The sequence below is a fragment of the Tachysurus vachellii genome, chromosome 14 (genome assembly GCF_030014155.1).
Source record: "Tachysurus vachellii isolate PV-2020 chromosome 14, HZAU_Pvac_v1, whole genome shotgun sequence".
In the NCBI taxonomy this organism is placed as follows: domain Eukaryota; kingdom Metazoa; phylum Chordata; class Actinopteri; order Siluriformes; family Bagridae; genus Tachysurus; species Tachysurus vachellii.
The window spans coordinates 2,983,642-3,003,471 of NC_083473.1; the positions used below are offsets into that span (position 1 = coordinate 2,983,642).

At 40.4% G+C, this 19,830-nt stretch overlaps 1 protein-coding gene across 1 annotated transcript in view; it reads right to left on the reverse strand.

Annotated features, from left to right (window-relative positions):
* col22a1 (collagen, type XXII, alpha 1) overlaps positions 1 to 19,830 on the reverse strand; it is a 61,500-nt gene that overhangs the window by 35,921 nt on the left and 5,749 nt on the right. Inside the window, exons 2-5 of the mRNA XM_060886750.1 lie at positions 16,285 to 16,430; positions 15,365 to 15,931; positions 7,206 to 7,286; positions 518 to 629 (exon numbers count right to left, since the gene is read on the reverse strand). Coding sequence (XP_060742733.1) covers positions 518 to 629; positions 7,206 to 7,286; positions 15,365 to 15,931; positions 16,285 to 16,375 — 851 coding nt within the window. The 5' untranslated portion in view covers positions 16,376 to 16,430. The remainder of the gene's footprint in view (positions 1 to 517; positions 630 to 7,205; positions 7,287 to 15,364; positions 15,932 to 16,284; positions 16,431 to 19,830) is intronic.

Genomic DNA, 19,830 nt, shown 5'->3' on the forward strand with positions numbered 1-19,830 from the left:
ATATTGTGTTGTGTATACTGTGTTGTGTGTATCGTGTTGTGTGTATCATGTTGTGTGTATCATGTTGTGTATATTGTGTTGTGTATACTGTGTTGTGTGTATCATGTTGTGTGTATCATGTTGTGTGTATCATGTTGTGTATATTGTGTTGTGTATATTGTGTTGTGTATACTGTGTTGTGTGTATCATGTTGTGTGTATCGTGTTGTGTGTATCGTGTAGTGTGTATCATGTTGTGTGTATCGTGTTGTGTATATCGTGTTGTGTATATTGTGTTGTGTATACTGTGTTGTGTATACTGTGTTGTGTGTATCATGTTGTGTGTATCATGTTGTGTATCATGTTGTGTGTATCATGTTGTGTGTATCATGTTGTGTATATTGTGTTGTGTATACTGTGTTGTGTATACTGTGTTGTGTGTATCATGTTGTGTGTATCATGTTGTGTGTATCATGTTGTGTGTATCATGTTGTGTATATTGTGTTGTGTATTTAGATCAGGATTAGTGTGTTACTCACTCAGTCTGCTGCACTATCGGGATGGTCCCCAGTCTCACATAGGAGCTCTGACCAGGTTCAGACTTCTCTCCCAGAACATCTCTCACATTAAAGTACTCCATCAGGTCAAAGCCTGCATTCAGCAGGAGATCATCATCAGCACACTGCATTAATATGATGGGCTTTTTAAACCTGTTAGTTGTTTCAGTGTAGGGCCACAAGAGGGCGATTGTGAGTTTCATTAGTGTCTGATAACTAAAAATTATTCAATGCAAATATGAATATCAATGCAAAGACTTAAATATGAACGTGTCAAATCAAATGATTCATTGTAAATGACTCCATGCAAAAAATTAAAGCTGAAAATGATTCCTTCCTGGACAAGGAAATGATTCACTGCTAATCCTTTAAAATGTTAAAGTACATCAGTGTAAAAGTGAAATAATTCACTCCTAATGAAAATGATTCACTGTGAATGATTCACACACGAGAATGATTCACTCCTAATGAAAATGATTCACTGTAAATGATTCACACATGAAAATTTTTCACAACTAATGAAAATGATTCACTGTAAATGATTCACACATGAAAATGTTTCACAACTAATGAAAATGATTCACTGTAAATGATTCACACATGAAAATTATTCACTCCTAATGAAAATGATTCACTGTAAATGATTCACACATGAAAATGATTCACTCCTAATGAAAATGATTCACTGTAAATGATTCACACATGAAAATGATTCACTCCTAATGAAAATGATTTACTGTAAATGATTCACACATGAAAATTGATTAACTCCATGATTGTTGACGGTTGCTGAAAACATCTGATAGTGTAAGTAAATGTCTGTTGTAGGTGTCACGTTTGTAGAGGCAGGAGGGCAGCAAGACTTTTTGACAAGTAGTACAGAATTATGGCATTATGATGACTAATGCTCGGCTCGTAATTACAATCTTACCTTCAAGGCACAGTCTTGGCTTTGCTAGTGAACTAAACTGTTACTGTCTCGCATTCATCCATAGTCTGTGTTCTAGATATCAGTCCATGTGTGTCTTTACTTTCTCTGGTTAGAGCCACTAATTACTCCTGTGTTTACTCAGTGCGCCACATCTGCAGCCAGTAAACATTTAAGTGTATTGGCTGGACCAGATGGGGCAAGTGTGTCATTGGTGTTCATATATTGTTTGTGTGTGTGTGTGTGTGTGTGTGTGTGTGTGTGTGTGTGTGTGTGTGTGTGTGTGTGAAACAGAGAGTTTCATGCTGTGGTTTGTCTGGGCTAACCACCACATATCAGTGGCAGAAAGATGAAACTCCACTACACAACACACACATTTCCATGGCAACAGGGCGTGTACCCAGACGAGTGTGTGATCCTGTGTGACATTAAAGTTCCTCATCGAGGAAACACACAAACCTCAGAACACTACTGTAAATCTTCTGTATTTCCACTTTGCCCTGCTCTGCCCACCAACTCACTGGTGCATGTGTGCATGTGTGTGTGTGTGTGTGTGTGTGTGTGTGTGTGTGTGTGTGTGTGTGTGTGTGTGTGTGTTACTGTTCTTATTCCACCATTCTATTCAAGCACCTATTTCTATACACTAGAGGGTAACTCATGTATCTGTCTGCACCTGATGTCAAACCCTAAGTTGGACCCTTTCTAGACAAAACGTTTGTCAGCTGTTAGAGAGAGAATAGCTGTGAATAGGTACTGTAGGATAACGTAAAGGACAGGAAATAAATCACAATAATGCTCAATAAATTAAAAAGTGCCGTATTGATAAGTTGCTGTGTTGTAAAAGGAATAAAAACCCTCGTGGATGTGGGCGATGTGATGAAGAGTTGATTAGTTTATATAAAAAAAGCAAATCAAAATATTTTTCACCGTAAATTATTCATGCTTAAGAAAATGATTCAGTGCTAATTGGTCTAGCTGAGAACGATATCCTTAACGATTAACAGATGAAAATGATTCTCTGTAAGTGATTCACACATGAAAAACGATTCACTCCAAATGAAATGATTTGTTGCACGATTTAAACTGAAAACGAATCACTGCTAATTTTATAAAGATGAAAATAATTCACGCATGAAAATGACTCCATGTGTCTACCACTGGAAGTCATTCACTGCTAATGACTTAACCCTTTAAGTATCTAACGGTAAATGATTCACACATGAAAATGATTCCCTGCTAATGAAAATGATTCAATGGAAATAACTCAGTGCACATGACATAGACTGAAAGAAAAAAAATCACTGCTATTGATTCATTAGTGACAACTAATTAAAAATTTAAATTGATTTACAGAGTAAAATGATTCACTTCATGATTCAAAAGTGGACATGATTCACTTCGCTGGCTGTGTGTGTGTGTGTGTATGTGTGTGTGTTTGTGTATAGAAGAAGCTCAGGAACAGGTGGTCACAGACTCCAAAACAGATCCTGCTCTCCATCAGTGACAAACTCTAAAATATCCTAAAAGCCAGCAGTAGCGTGGCTCAGTGACTCCCACGCTAACATTCCTTTCGACAGAAACGTCTCCTTCTCTCGTCTGCTTTTCTACACCAGTGAAAGTCTCGCAGACACACAAACACGCAACAAACAAAACGAATGCAGATCTACAAAGACTCAAATCTAATCAGCACAAATATCGTCATGATTGTAAATCGTTTTTAACAGAAAGGACTGTAATTAATACTATGACATCATCACATCACATCACATCACCCTGCCCTTTTGTTTACTTCCTGTATTGATGTGTGTGTGTGTTTGTGTGTGTGTGTGCATATAGGCTGCATACACACTTTTATTAAATATTATCTCAGTAAAAATATCTCATTAAAGTAAAAACAAATACATTATAGAATAGTTTTCTAGATTTCTTCACAAGTTTCTCCATCGTACGATTTCTTCAAATGTTGGGGATGGGGCTAACTTGCTAAGGGCAGATCCTAGGAGTGGAAACAACTGTGTTTTAATTATTAATTTTATATATTTTTTAAGAATAAAAATAATAAATCTGACATGAATTTGTTAGAGCTTTACGTCAGAGTGTTATGATAAGGTCTTACCGCTTTACTTTCGTTCTTTCTACTTTACTGCTGTGATTTTTATGTGTTGTCTGTGTGTGTGTGTGTGTGTGTGTGTGTGTGTGTGTGTGTGTGTGTGTGTGTGTGTGAGTGTGTGAGTTATCCCCTGTAGCTTCACCACGAGCCTGTAATTAGAAAGGCAAAGCCGAGTGTATAATCATTCCTCTAGCAGAGAGTTATTTTGGACTCTGTGTGTGTGTCAGTGTGTATCAGAGAGAGAGAGAGTGAGAGAGAGAGAGAGAGAGAGAGAGAGAGAGAGAGAGAGTGCAGCTGTCTGAGAAATGAAGCAAGGACTTTAATGACACGCTCCTCTGGTCTACATCTGCTTGCATACGGACACATCTGCTGCGTACATCTTTACACACACACACACACACACACACACACACACACACAGACACACACAGACACAAGAACTCTCAGATAGAGAGAGAGTGAGACAGAATAACTGTAGGTGTTCGTGTATGTTCAGGAGCCCTAACTGAAGGTGACGTGCGGAGCTGGACACTGTTCATGTTCACACTAAATTTGGACTGAGATAAAAACCTGTTAATTCTGTACTTGCTTCATGTTACTGCATTTTGATTGGTTGCTTAGTGACCAATCAGTGACCAGATCTGAAAGGGTTAAATGAGTTCTGGGTTTTGTGGGAAAAGACAATTTTCTGTAAAAGTTTGTTGTCTGAAATGAAGGTGACGATGTGTGTGTGCGCATGTGTGTGTGTGTGTGTGTGTGTGTGTGTGCGCATGTGTGTGTGTGTGTGTGCGCATGTGCGTGCGTGCGTGCGTGCATGTGTGTGTGTTTACTGTAACAGCATGACCGCAGTACAGTAATCACCAGTGATCAGCTGAACCTCACAGCCTGTTGTCTTTTATTCTACTCACCTGCTGTTTGTTTGTTTGTTTGTTTGTTTGTTTGATTGATTCTTTGCTTGGTTTGTTCAAATGACTTAAATTATTAACACTGATTATAATGTTATAATGCACTTCTTTTAACATTTTATAAGGTTTTTATAGAGTAACAGGTAGTTATGCAGGTAGCAGACGGTTTAGCCTTAATAACTTCCTGTAACCTGCATAACTTCTTATACATCCTTTATAACTTCTTATACATCCTTTATAACTTCTTATACAACCTTCAGAACTTCCTTTACAACCTTCAGGACTTCTTATACATCCTTTATAACTTCTTATACATCCTTTATAACTTCTAATACAAGCTTCAGAATGTTCTTTACAACCTTCAGGACTCCTTATACAACCTTTATAACTTCTTATACATCCTTTATAACTTCTTATACATCCTTTATAACTTCTTATACAACCTTCAGAACTTCCTTTACAACCTTCCATACTTCTTATATAACCTTTATAACTTCTTATATAAACCTTTATAACTTCTTATACATCCTATATAACTTATTATACAACCTTCAGAACTTCCTTTACAACCTTCAGGACGTCTTATACAACCTTTATAACTTCTTATACATCCTTTATAACTTCTTATACATCCTTTATAACTTCTTATACATCCTTTATAACTTCTTATACAACCTTCAGAACTTCCTTTACAACCTTCAGGACTTCTTATACAACCTTTATAACTTCTTATACATCCTTTATAACTTCTTATACAACCTTCAGAACTTCCTTTACAACCTTCCATACTTCTTATATAACCTTTATAACTTCTTATACATCCTTTATAACTTCTTATACATCCTTTATAACTTCTTATACATCCTTTATAACTTCTTATACATCCTTCAGAACTTCCTATACAAGCTTTTTAAGTTTTTCCAATGTTTGATAATTATTTTTTAGTAACCTTCAACCTCCAACTTTTTTGTTAGAAATGTATAACCGTGAGCTCCAGTGGAAAGTTAAAGTCATTATCTTTTTACTTTTAATGGCTTGAGAGCATTTAAGTGTGTTAACTTTCAAAACTTTTGACTTTTCCTGCTGCACTGACTGCAGTCCTGTCATGTGACCAGTATTTTCTCTCCCATGTAAATCTGTTGTGTTGGGCTGAGAGCTCAGATCCCTCCGTCTGTGTCCTCTCTTCCTTTCATTGCCCCCTGTTTGTTTCTCAGCAGGTCTGTTTTTCAGCTCAGCTCTTGTGGAGGTGAGTGGGAGGTTCACACAGGAACTCTGATTCCCCAAAACACTCAAAGTAAACATCTTGGCATGAGGACTGCAGCGTGATGTAGGTGCTATCTGACCACAAAACTGCAGAAGAACTCTAAACTACCACAGCACAGCACAGTGATGTAAAGAGGTGGATGTAAAGAAAAGAGGTGGATGTAAAGAAAAGAGGTGGATGTAAAGGGGTGGATGTAAATAAAAGAGGTGGATGTAAAGAAAAGAGGTGGATGTAAAGAGGTGGATGTAAAGAAAAGAGGTGGATGTAAAGAAAAGAGGTGGATGTAAAGGGGTGGATGTAAAGAAAAGAGGTGGATGTAAAGAGGTTGGATGTAAAGAAAAGAGGTGGATGTAAAGAAAAGAGGTGGATGTAAAGGGGTGGATGTAAATAAAAGAGGTGGATGTAAAGTGGTGGATATAAAGAAAAGGGGTGGATGTAAAGAGGTGGATGTAAAGAGGTGGATGTAAAGTGATGGATGTAAAGAAAAGAGGTGGATGTAAAGTGGTGGATGAAAAGAAAAAAGGTGGATATAAGGAGGCAGATGTAAAGAAAAGAGGTGGATGTAAAGGGGTAGATGTACAGAAAAGAGGTGGATGTACAGAAAAAAGGTGGATGTAAAGAGGTGGATGTAAAGAAAAGAGGTGGATGTAAAGAGATGGATGTAAAGAAAAGAGGTGGATGTAAAGAAAAGGGGAGGATGTAAAGAAAAGAGGTGGATGTAAAGGGGTGGGTGTACAGAAAAGAGGTGGATGTACAGAAAAAAGGTGGATGTAAAGAAAAGAGGTGGATGTAAAGTGGTGGATATAAAGAAAAGAAGTGGCTGTAAAGAGGCGGCTGTAAAGAGGTGGATGTAAAGAGGTGGATGTAAAGTGATGGATGTAAAGAAAAGAGGTGGATGTAAAGTGGTGGATGTAAAGCGGTGGATGCAAAGAAAAGAGGTGAATGTAAAGAAAAGAGGTGGATGTAAAGTAGTGGATGTAAAGAGAAGAGATGGATGTAAAGTGGTGGATGTATAGAAAAGAGGTGGATGTAAAGTGGTGGATGTAAAGAAAAGAGGTGGATGTAAAGTAGTGGATGTAAAGAGAAGAGATGGATGTAAAGAAAAGAGGTGGATGTAAAGTAGTGGATGTAAAGAGAAGAGATGGATGTAAAGTGGTGGATGTATAGAAAAGAGGTGGATGTAAAGTGGTGGATGTAAAGAAAAGAGGTGGATGTAAAGAAAAGAGGTGGATGTAAAGTAGTGGATGTAAAGAGAAGAGATGGATGTAAAGTGGTGGATGTATAGAAAAGAGGTGGATGTAATGAGGTGGATGTAAAAAAAAAGAGGTGGATGTAAAGTGGTGTAAGTGGTGTAGATGTACATGTACTCAGTGCCATGTTTATGTCTGAAATTTCCATCAAAGCTCCTCTCCACTTCTACCAGAGGAAGCAGATACTGAAGAATGAGCATGAAAGTGAGTCACCTGGAACTTCCTGTAGTCCAGCACTGGTGCTGTTGGGCTTGAAACGTTCCGCTTGCACCTTCATGTTCGGGCACAACACATCTGTACAGAGGAAGAGACATAAACTGTTAGGATGTGCTTATAAACATGTTCCGGATGTTTCACCACAGAGATTATTGCTTTTATTAAGTGGAGCTTGGAGGACGGTGCTGAGAGCAGAGCTTGGACTGAACATCTGAACGAACTGTTAAATAAATAGGTTTTATGGCTGTGATTTTATAGCACAGCAGCTCTGACAGTAGAAAAGCTGAAAAGAACATGTTTATATATCTATGTAGTAATGCATTGGTTCAACAGCCCATTCTTATCTGCAGGATCTGTGATCAGACCCATGTGACCCATGACCCTTTCCATCCACTAGAACCGAATGGTGTTTCAGACACTAAAGTTAGTTATTTAAAGTTAAAACCATCACTTTTTCAGCAGTAGAGTTCTCACCCCTGCTGGGTTATGAGCTCTGTCCTGTGCGTGACGTGAGGGTGGTGTCACTTATGATCACAGCTCTGACCTCATGCCAACGCCTGAGCGGTGACAGTCCTGCACGGCCACAGAGCCAGATTTCAAACGCGTGAAGACGCTAAGTGATAGCTACGCTGACAGGACGGGAAAATGACACCGACACACTTGGTTTACTTTGGCACACACACACTGAGAATCTGCTATTTCTGGATGAAACCTTCGCTCTAATGCTAAGGAAAGAGGCTAATAACAGGATGCTGGGTGTGGAAGAGCGACAGCTCTGACTGTTCGTGGTTCTGTAGCGGCCTGGTTCTGACATTTCATACATTTCTTTATCTGACATGTTAGCAAAGATAATAATAGTTAAAGTAGCCAGCTAGCATTGTAGCCTGAATAAGAAAACAGCGATACAAGCTACAAGCTAAGAAAAAATACTACTGCGTTTTATTTGCTAATCAACATGCTAGCTGAAATACCATCCTAATGGAATCTAACGTATAAGATCAAGAACTTGATTCAAAAAATCATGAATGTTTACATTTAGAATTCTGTTCGGAAAATAGAATTGAGGAAATGGAGTTCCGGTTATGTTTAGGGTTGAGAAGATGATGCTAACGTGTAACATGAAAGGAAAGCTTGCTGGAAGACATGAATAAACACTTCAGGATGAAATCCAGGGAAACTCTAGAGACATTCAGGTGTTGAGGTAAACGGGACGTATTTATTTGATGTATTTATAGAGTCTCAGTAATAGCAGGTTAGCGATGAAAGTCAGTGGTGAAGAAAAGCTGTGTGTTTGTGGTTAAGTTGAAGTCACACTTGAGTGTGTATTAATGCTTATAAATTAGCAAGAATTGCAAACATTTTCTTACACAGTATCTTAATTTTTTTTTCTTCTATCCGCACAGACACACACACACATTCACAAACACACACACACACACACACACACAAACTTGGCACATGCTACGCAGACGCCCAAAGCACCGCGCCCAATCGAGTGCCTGACAATCATGTACAATCAGACCCTGTAATTTTCTTTAATCGCGCCTATAAAAAGCACTTTGTCGACTTTAAGAGGTTTTAACTCTCCAATGAATTCCCTCTTTTTTTTTAAACAGACACTCATTCACTCGAAGGCTGGGGAACTCCGGATAACCCTTCACTGCCCTGTTCCTTAATATAACTAACCTTATTAACTGATTGCAGATACCATTCTGCTGTATGTGTGTGTGTGTGTGTGTGTGTGTGTGTGTGTGTGTGTGTGTGTGTGTGCCACTTTCCTATTTTCTCCTACACTGGGTTACTAAAAAAAAAAACTGCTGCTGACTTTATAAACAAAGATGACTGATAAAGATGCGTCAGTGTCAAAAGGATGACAAAGTGGAAGAACAAAAGAAATGGCACCCTATAAATGAGTGAAGAGTGAGAGACATGCTGCAGTGGCTAAGCTACACCAGTGGAAGATTTGCTTTTCCCTTGTTTGTGATAAAAGTTTGTGCACCCCTGGTCATCACACCAATATATTCATGTTGACCATCTCATTCCTCTTCTCTTCACTTCTCTTCACTTCTCTTCTCTTCTCTTCTTTTCTCTTCTCTTCTCTTCTCTTCTCTTCTCTTCTGGAAGATGAAAGCTCTTCACTAGATGTTGAAGCATGGCTGTGAGAATTTGTATTCATTCACACATTCGATGAAAGCATCACTGAGATCAGAATCTGATGTTAGGATGATGAAGAGACTCCAGTTTCAGTTCATCCCAAATAGGGTCATGTCATGGCTCTGTGGAAGACATGCAAGTTCTTCCTGTCAGGACTCAGCCCGGACTTTGGCCATGTGCTTTTTATTTACATTCTGTGTTCACGTGTCTGCTCCGCCCTTGTCTCTTCCTCCCCGCCATTGCACACCTGTCCATCATCTGTCTGATAATTATTAGTAGTATTTAGTTAAGCCTCGTTGCTTTGAACAGCGCGGAATCCTTTGTTTTGTCCTGTTGTCATGTCTCTAGTCTGTGTTAATGTTTCGTGTTTTTTTTTTTTTAGTTAATAAAAACTAACGTTTTGTCCTGCATTTGGGTCTTTTATCCCCGCGTCCGTGACACTTCCACTCCAGTGTTCACCTTCACACCATGTCGTCATGGAGCTTAGAGACTTTTGCCATGCTGGAACAGGTTGTAAATAAGTTTAGGGAAATCTCTTGTGATGGTCAGAGGTGCACATACTTTTGGATATAGAGTGTATATTGATAAACTGTGTGTAGCCCTAATTGTATTTAAATTCCCTTTTGAATGACTACAGTACTGTATATAACAGAAACAGGTCTGAAACACAGACTTTGCTGGAGGTCTACTTGAGGACAACATGTGTATGTTCTGGTCTGACCATTGAAAAGGGTACAACGTAAACCATCCCATAATACTAAACCATGCCAGCTCTTTAAATGGCTGGTTATGTCATTCTGTGGTAACTTCTATATCCACGCTTCAAGCCAAATGATAAAGCAGTGAAAAGCCTGTATGCTGTCGAACCGAGCTACTTCCTGTCTCTGTGGCCTGCTCACTGTAATTTAACGTATGAGTTTCTCCCGAAAAAGACTACGCAGGACGCTGTACAGGGCGGAGCTTAAAATATAAGCCACGGAAAGTTTACCCTGAGATCCATTTAGGGCCTGTTTTACATCTGCTTAGTGAGAAGTGTGGAGTTCAAGTGCATCCCAAATCGCATACATCGCATACATTAAACAATGTGAGAAGAAGAAGAAAAAGAAGAAGAAGAAGAAGAAGAAGAAGAAGTGAACCTCAAGAACCTGGATGATGAGTGTGAATGTTGGATACTGATTTTTTTATGTAGCAGAAAAGGGGCGGGGCCACCAGATGCTTAAACTATATAAGAAAGCATTTTCAAGTTGGTCGAAGACATTCTGGTGCACAAGACTTCTGACAAAAGTCTTTAAAATTAGCTCATGATGTGTGATTTATTTTTCGACAGGTAAAAAATTCAGCGTATTTGTGAAGCAGCTTTCCAAAATGACATGCGCTTGTCGTCATTCGTCATCGACTGGGAAATGACTTCTACTTCCCGTTAGTAAAAAAGCGTTCTAGACACACCGGTCTCTAGAGTACGGAGTGAGTCGTGTAAGTGTGTAGTGTGTAATGCGTCCTTTGGGACGCAGCTACCGTGAGAGATTTGTCAGTCGTCATTATCTCTGTGTTATTTTATTCCGCCATCGTTTCTATAGCGACGGCTCGTTCACAGGGAGGTCAGCGGTTTCTTAAAGTGAGGAGATAGATAGATAGTTTTACACGTATGGAAGGAGTCTAGTGAGACAAATATATCACGTTCGCCTCACACCTCCAGGGTTGGGGGTTCGATTCCCACCTCCACCTTGTGTGTGTGGAGTTTGCATGTTCTCCCCGGGCCTCGGGGGTTTCCTCCGGGTACTCCGGTTTCCTCTCCCGGTCCAAAGACATGCATGGTAGGTTGATTGGCATCTCTGGAAAATTGTCCCTAGTGTGTGATTGCGTGAGTGAATGAGAGTGTGTGTGTGTGCCCTGCGATGGGTTGGCACTCCGTCCAGGGTGTATCCTGCCTTGATGCCCGATGACGCCTGGCACAGGCTCCCACGTGACCCGAGGTAGTTCGGATAAGCGGTAGAGAATGAGTGAGTGAGAGTGAGAGAGGTTTGTGTGTGATATGAAGCACAGACTCTCTCAGGAAAGTGTGTGTGTGTGTGTGTGTGTATCACACCAGGACAGCAGTGAGGACACTCACAGAGGAAAGAACTAATCTAAACCTTCCCCTGGTGCTCGTCAGACTAACAGCTGGCTAATTAAAAGCAGAATTGTGAAGCCCAAACCCTCACAGCGTGTTGATGTTGGATTTAGTAGAGTATTGGATGTGGACGTGATTAGAGACTCACTGCTTTGTGGCTAAGGGTGGACCGACGTTCGGAATCAAAACCTGACAGAACCGTGTGATAAAATTCATCTGTTCCAGTAAAAAGATGAAAGCACTGACGGATTTAAATGTCTGAAATTCTTTACAGCGTTTCTTTTTTAATGTTATCATACAGAGATATCTAATTATGCGAATGAATGGAGCTGGCGGATAAAATGAAACATGAATAACATTATTGTAACTCTTATTGCACAGCTCAGTGGAACGCTCACGTCTGATTGGTCAAACCAGAAAAAGTTACATTTTTTTTACGTTCTAACGCTACAGTAAAAAACTGGTTTTATACCATAACCAACAAATACACTTCTGCTAGCTAGCATGTGGTTGCATCTCCTTACAGAATCATGATGTAATTAATTACAGACATTTTAACCGCTTTATCAGGAGCTTCCACAGTCCACATTACTCTGAAGGAGCTGATGCAAGAAAAACCATAACAAATTTGAGTATTGTAAAAGTTAATTGTTTTAAATTGTTAGTTGTCTTTTGGGGCACGGTGGCTTAGTGGTTAGCACGTTCTCCTCACACCTCCAGGGTTGGGGGTTCGATTCCCGCCTCCGCCTTGTGTGTGGAGTTTGCATGTTCTCCCCGTGCCTCAGGGGTTTCCTCCGGGTACTCCTGTTTCCTCCCCCGGTCCAAAGACATGCATGGTAGGTTGATTGGTATCTCTGGAAAATTGTCCATAGTGTGTGATTGCGTGAGTGAATGAGAGTGTGTGTGTGCCATGTGATGGGTTGGCACTCCGTCCAGTGTGTATCCTGCCTTGATGCCCGATGACACCTGAGATACCGATGACACCGGCACAGGCTCTCCCCGAGGTAGTTTGGATGAGTGAGTGAGTGAGTGAGTGAGTGAGTGAGTGAGTGAGTGAGTGAGTGAGTGAGTGAGTGAGTGAGTGAGTGAGTGAGTGAGTGAGTGAGTGAGTGAGTGAGTGGTCTTTTGTTGCTTTCTTGGTCAGAACTCTCTTAAGTGAGATTTTATCCCGCATAGATAACAGTTAATAACTAACTAACTAACTAACTAACTAAAGATTAACTAATCCTTTTAATCAGAAGAAGCTTTTGTCACATGTACATGACAGCAAAGTTTAATTCATTTCTTCACATATCCCACCTTAGAAAGTTGGGGTCAAACCTCAAAGGGATCAAGAGCCTTGCTCAAGGGCCCAAAAGTGGAACCCTGACCTTCTAATAAACAACCCAGAATCAGAGATAAGGTGTTTATGTCTTAAGCATTAACATAGTGGGAAAACATCACCATAGAGATGCAGTGCTTTGCTAAATGTTTATGTCTAGCTAACTAACAGAAAACATGGGGTCAGTGGTGGCTTAAGTAGTTAAGGCTCTGGGATATTGATCAGAGAATCAGGGTTCAAGGTGCCAATATTGGGCCCTTGAGCAAGGCCCTTAACCCTCTCTGCTCCAGGGGTCCTATATCATGGCTGAACCTGAGCTCTGACCTCAACCTCCAAAGCTGGGATATGCAAAGAAAGAATTTCACTGTTCTGTAATGTAGATGTGATAATAATAAGTTCTTCTTCTAACTCTGAAGCTACTCATTCAGCTTTTTTAGCAATATACACTATGGTAAAGTTAATTCTTCTGAGATGGACATGTTTTTGGGTGGAACCTCTTACACATTAGCTCCAATGGCAGTATTTAAACATTAAAGTAGAACTAATTGCACAGCAGGACTCATAACTTACAGTTTATGAAAGTACGAGCTTCAGATTAAAAGGTGCAAACACACCACAGTGAAGCGGTTCCACCGGGAACATTAGAGCTGTAATTTCCAGAGCAAAAAATAACTGGGGCTAGGAGCGTGCCATGCTTTCTCTCCACAGGTATTCTTAGATGTAAGTGCAGAGTGGCGAGTGCAACTGCTTATCTTCCAGCTGGACTGCATGCGTAATTGGAGGCATTGAGGGACAATACGATGTTCCCAAATTGATAGTGGTGTTTCTGAGTCTGTGATATAGTCAGCACTGTGACTCACATTTGGCGAGAAGATCTTCAACGTAGGCGAGTCCTGGACTAAAATATCTGAAACAAATCTGTCTCTTCTTTTATTTATTTTTATTCTCAATTTTTTTTGATTGACTGAATTTAATAAAGCATCACAAACTGTTTACTGGAATATTTCCTGCATGGAAAATTGGCTTATTTTGAGAAGTAGATCCAGTTCAAGCCAGTTTCTGAAGGTCTAAGTCAATTTTACACTGTGTTAAAAAAGTTATTCTACTTCACATTTATCAGTTCATACAGTCAACAGAAACAAGCCTTCAGTGTATCAGTAGCTCAGTTGAGACAGGAGAAATCACAGTTTATAAAAAGAAGATGATTTTGGAGAGAATGGGAATAGGAGAATAGGAGATGTGGAATTTCTATAATTCAGAGAAAGATTGAGAGAATAATAGATTAAAAGGATATCTATCTATCTATCTATCTATCTATCTATCTATCTATCTATCTATCTATCTATCTATCTATCTATCTATCTATCTGATTTGTCTTTAGCCTACTGTAGTTTACATCAAATTTTATTTATCAAAATTAGTAATTTTAAAGATTTATTTTTGTTGTTGTTTTTTTATTATTGAAATGTTAGAATTTTTTAAAATGTTAGAATTTCGTCGCTGTCGGGCGGAAACCTCGTATGTCCAAATTTGGGCAATTTCATATTTTTTCACATATGGATGCTATTGGTCAGTCCCCACGTGGGTCTGTTATTTTTACAAGTTATTAACGAATCTAAAGTCTTGAAAAAAGCTTGAGCGCAAATCTCATAACTCCATTGGACACTTCAACTGTCCACCTCTTCCTCACTCCGTGGGAGAGCTTCACGGCATATTTCTCCTCGAGAAGAGTCGCAACGAATCAACACGTCTTCTGAGGTAAATGTCTTCAAAACACTGGGCTCAAAGAAAAAAAAATCTTGACCCCTGCTAGTTCTGGTGCTCGTCTGAGGACAGGAATTTAGCGCAAGACAATCCACTGCAACGCGGACTAAACCCTGTGCACTGCAGATAAGGTACGGCGTTTTTTTCATTTCCTGAAAAATAACGGTTTTGGAGATACGAGGATTCCGCCCGACAGCGACTATTTATTTATTTATTTGTTTGTTTGTTTGTTTGTTTGTTTGTTTGTTTATTTTTGTACAAATTGTGTTAAAAAAATTGCCAGTCTCAGCAGGTATTTACTAATGAATCTCTCAAAAAGAAAAAAAAAACACACACAAACCTCCATGTGCACTGAAATAGTCATCTCTGGTTCCATGGCTTATGCTTCACTACTCTGAGAACGGCATGTTTTAAACTTTATACACATGGAATTTAGCACAAGTACCAGCTTGTTGGTTGTAATGGCTATCTAAGTTGATACCACATATCATTTAAAGTGTATATTTACACATGGACAAGAAATGATCTGTGACAGCTGAGGTCCCAGTTTTGCTCTCGACACCAAGGTCACAAACCACAAAAATGTCTCAGTCCAAAAAGGCTCCGGTTACACGCCAAACACCATTGGACAAAAAAGTGGTACACAGCAACATGAATATTCTTATGGAAAAAATACCTATTCCTTTCATGTGATAAATGATAGATATTTATTCTGATTAAAGTAGAATAGATTTAATTCTTCAGACTATGCTGAGCTAATGAGACAGTTCCTTCTTTAGAAACTCGGAGGAACATTTGATTACTTACTCTCACAGAGTCTCCTCCTCAGCCTGCCTCGGATTCGGTCGATGGCATCGAAATCTGTCACGTGGAAGACGTGAGCATTTTTCGGCTCGGCCCCAATCTCCTCTAACTCCTCTTTCAGTGCCTCGCCGATTCCCACAGCAAACATCCTGATCCCAGCCCTGGCCGCTGCAACGGAAGGCTCCAGAACGTAATCCTGACTCCGACCGTCTGTTAGCAAAATGGCAACTTTTTGGATACCCCTCGCAGCAGGTCTGGCTCCTGCCTGTACGGTGAAGATGTTAGCAGTGGTGTAGCTGATAGCATCTCCCGTTTTGGTGTTGCCACCCAGGTAGTGAATGTTCCTTGCCGCCCTTTTGACTTCCTCGATGCTTTTGTACCGAGCCAAGTTGAACTCGGTGGTGGGGCGGTCACTGTAACGCACCACTGCCACCCGAGTCTTATCCTCACCGACGTCAAACGACTCCACCAGATTGGCAACCCACTGTCGGATCTTCTCGAAGTTATCCTTGCCAACACTAGATGAGGTGTCGAGGATGAACACCAGGTCATAGTGGACATTCTTACAACCTGTTAAGGAAGCATGTGGTTAAACTTTAAATACAGTAAACTCTAACCAATTTGTATTGTGCGTCAAAAGCATAAAAAAGTATTTTTGGAGGAATTTGTCATTAAAGTCATTTTCGATGTCTAGAGACTGGCCTTCTGGTAACCCGAGTTCCTTGGCCTATTACGAGACAAACCCACACAGTGGCTTCTGGCAAACTACAGAAGCTTTGTTCAGATGCTAAAGCAGACCAGCATGTTCTCTAAGAGCAATTTAGATGGAATTAACATACATTTTTTCTCAGATATTTTCAGTATCTGGCGCCTATTCTACTACCTTCAGTCTGTTAACTTTACTTGTAGTCAGCAGAACTTACCAGCCCTCTGACCCTCGACCCCTTTGTTGTACAAGGTCAAGGTCAGAATGGTCAGGACCAGCGAGATCCTGCACCAAAATTGCGCCTTCATCTTTACCTCAGCTCAATCCTTCTTTACTACTCGTCAGGCCTCGACGATCATCAATCTGCGAACAGAGCACATGAAGGAGATTAGTCATGGCTTTTCCTGAGAGCATTCTCTCTCACTCACTCATTTTCTACTGCTTATCCGAACTACCTCGGGTCACGGGGAGCCTGTGCCTATCTCAGGCGTCATTGGGCATCAAGGCAGGATACACCCTGGACGGAGTGCCAACCCATCGCAGGGCACACACACACACTCTCATTCACTCACGCAATCACACACTACAGACAATTTTCTGTGAAAATTCTGTGACAATTTTCAAACTCCACACACAAAAGGTGGAGGCGGGAATCGAACCCCCAACCCTGGAGGTGTGAGGAGAACGTGCTAACCACTAAGCCACTGTGCCCCCTGAGAGCATTCTGAGAAGAACAAATTAATCTTATAAGCAAATAAATCATAAATGAAACAGTTGTTAAACAGTTGTATTTGTCTTGGCTCTCACTAGGAAATGTCTGGTTAATTCTTTAAACAAAACTCTTTACCAGGATGTTGAAATGTTAATTACCACAAGCGGCTCCATGGCATTCATAAGTATTCACCCCCGTGTAACCTACTGCTGCAACCAGGAACTAAAAGTGAGATTTACTCGTCTCCGACTAATCACCCCTTTACTTTAATCTGACTTATCTAGCTGCAGTTCAACAATAAGGGGCCAGAGATACCAGTTTGGGGCAGTGGTGGGATTTGAAACAAACGATCTTCCGATCAGTGGTCCAACTTCCTAGTTAGTAATAGTTACTAGTGTAGTTCATTCATTCATCTTCTACCGCTTATCCGAACTACCTCGGGTCACGGGGAGCCTGTGCCTATCTCAGGCGTCATCGGGCATCAAGGCAGGATACACCCTGGACGGAGTGCCAACCCATCGCAGGGCACACACACACACACACATTCACTCAGTACGGACAATTTTCCAGAGATGCCAATCAACCTACCATGCACTTTGGACCGGGGGAGGAAACCCCCGAGGCACGGGGAGAACATGCAAACTCCACACACACAAGGTGGAGGCGGGAATCGAACCCCGACCCTGGAAGTGTGAGGCGAATGTGCTAACCACTAAGCCACCTTGCCCCCACTAGTGTAGTTATTTATTAAAATAAACAAGTCGACATCTAAACCAGGAAGCAGATGGAACTAAAACATGGAAACAAAAGGTTTGAACAAAGCACGATAAGTGTTTCGGAGACACGATGATATCGCTGGACAAACAATAACTATATAATAACTGGCTAATAAACAATAATTAAGAACCAATACTGAGAAGGTGCACTTAAACGAAAACCCCAATGCCAATAGGATGCTGTATATTGTATAGATTTCAAATGAACTCCATTCAATTTCATATTTTCATGTTGTCATACAACAAAAGGTCAAATGTGGATGAATGCTTATACAAGACACTGTACCTGTATTCATCATCTGTTGGATAATGGATCCAGGGAATTTAATATGTGACCATAGAGCAATTATTTTGGTTAGACTCTCCTTCTTTGAGTGACTGTAAGCTGATGCTGATATCTTTAGACTATTGACTACTGAAAAGTAACGACAGAGCACAGATTTTGACTTTCCTCTGTTGGCTGAGCCTGAAGTAAACACACCACTGACTCATTTCTCTGTGAGAGAAAAATTACACCTGCTATGTTACTAGCAGGTGTTGAATTACAGGCAGCAGGGAGGCTTCTGGAGGTTGATATTAATGTAAAGATCTTCATGAGACACTGACAGTAAACTCTAATGAGGTACAGGATGGTTTTTCTCTCAGTGGCTGTCAGGCTAGCTAAACATGTCCCAGCACTAGGAGGTCATAAATATCTATTTGTGAATGGCCAAAAGGTGTACAAGTTGGCCTCCTGTCCTCCTACTGGCCTCTCACTTGCAATTCCAGTTCATTCATTCATTCATTCATTTTCTACCGCCTATCCGAACTACCTCGGGTCACGGGGAGCCTGTGCCTATCTCAGGCGTCATCGGGCATCAAGGCAGGATACACCCTGGACGGAGTGCCAACCCATCACAGGGCACACACACACACACTCTCATTCACTCACGCAATCACACACGACGGACAATTTTCCAGAGATGCCAATCAAACTACCATGCATGTCTTTGGACCGGGGGAGGAAACCGGAGTACCCGGAGGAAACCCCCGAGGCACGGGGAGAACATGAAAACTACACTGCCCCCCTGCAATTCCAGTTGAAAAGTATTATTCTTCATCTCCTCACGCTAGCATAAACAGGTCATGGACGAGACATACTGTACTATCAAGCTAAAACCATGTGAGAAATAAAATCAGACTTTTCTGAGGATGAAATTTGTGACGTCATTATGAACTTCACCTCAGTAAATACTTGAATTCAGATCAGTCATGTTGGCAAATACCAAATGACCAAAGTTATGAGTGCAACACAAAATACAGCCTCATTCTATAGAAGGTGTGTTTTGTTTATTTAGGAATTCTCAACAGTTATTCTTTTGGGAGCTTGTTTTTTTTTTTCACTTAAGACATAGCCTTAAATATAATCCAGACTAACTCCCGAGATTTAAACTCACAACCATCTGAACAGCTCCAGTGGTTACTGTCTAAACCCCAAGTGACCGTCTTCCACCACTTCTGACCTCCAGAACTGACCGAACGCTTCATATGACACTTCCTCCCAGCTTGTTTATCCTCTGAAATGATTGTCTGACGAATCTAATCCATCACATACTATTACATAATGGCTGTTGATGCTGTGATCACAGTAATAATCTGGATCAATTCTCACTCCCAGCTGCAAAGAAGTTTAAGGTTTTACAAGCTGAAAAAAAAGATGGTTCTGCATCAGGGAAACTGAACACCAAATGTGTTCTAATCATTTATAATGAATGAGATAAACATAACTGGGCTTGTTTTTAGATTTACTTAGTTATCCAAAGCGGGATTACAGGATTACCGAACAGTGCAGAAGTTCAGACTTAAACCCATATCATTCTGGTCACTTCCCCAGGACATTAAAGACAGAACCCTGTTTGGCTGTGGAGATTTGCCATAATGTTAACTCACACTGATCATGAACATGAGCAGGGATAATTCATTGGTGGATTTACACATCAGATTTCACAGACTAAATATTTTGCAGCATGTTCTCATAGGAAAATAATCAGAGACCAAGTGGTTTTGGAACAAAGTGGCTGTTATTAATCTGAAAAGGTTTTTTCCCAAAACAGAACACCATGAAGTGTTTCATTCCTCATATACCACTGTGATTGGTTTTTGTTATACAATGAGATCAAATTACATTTTATTAAATTGTGGTTACATGAAATACGCTGGAATAAAACACACCTGATCTCTAACACACCTGACCTCTAACACACCTGACCTCTAACACACCTGATCTCTAACACAC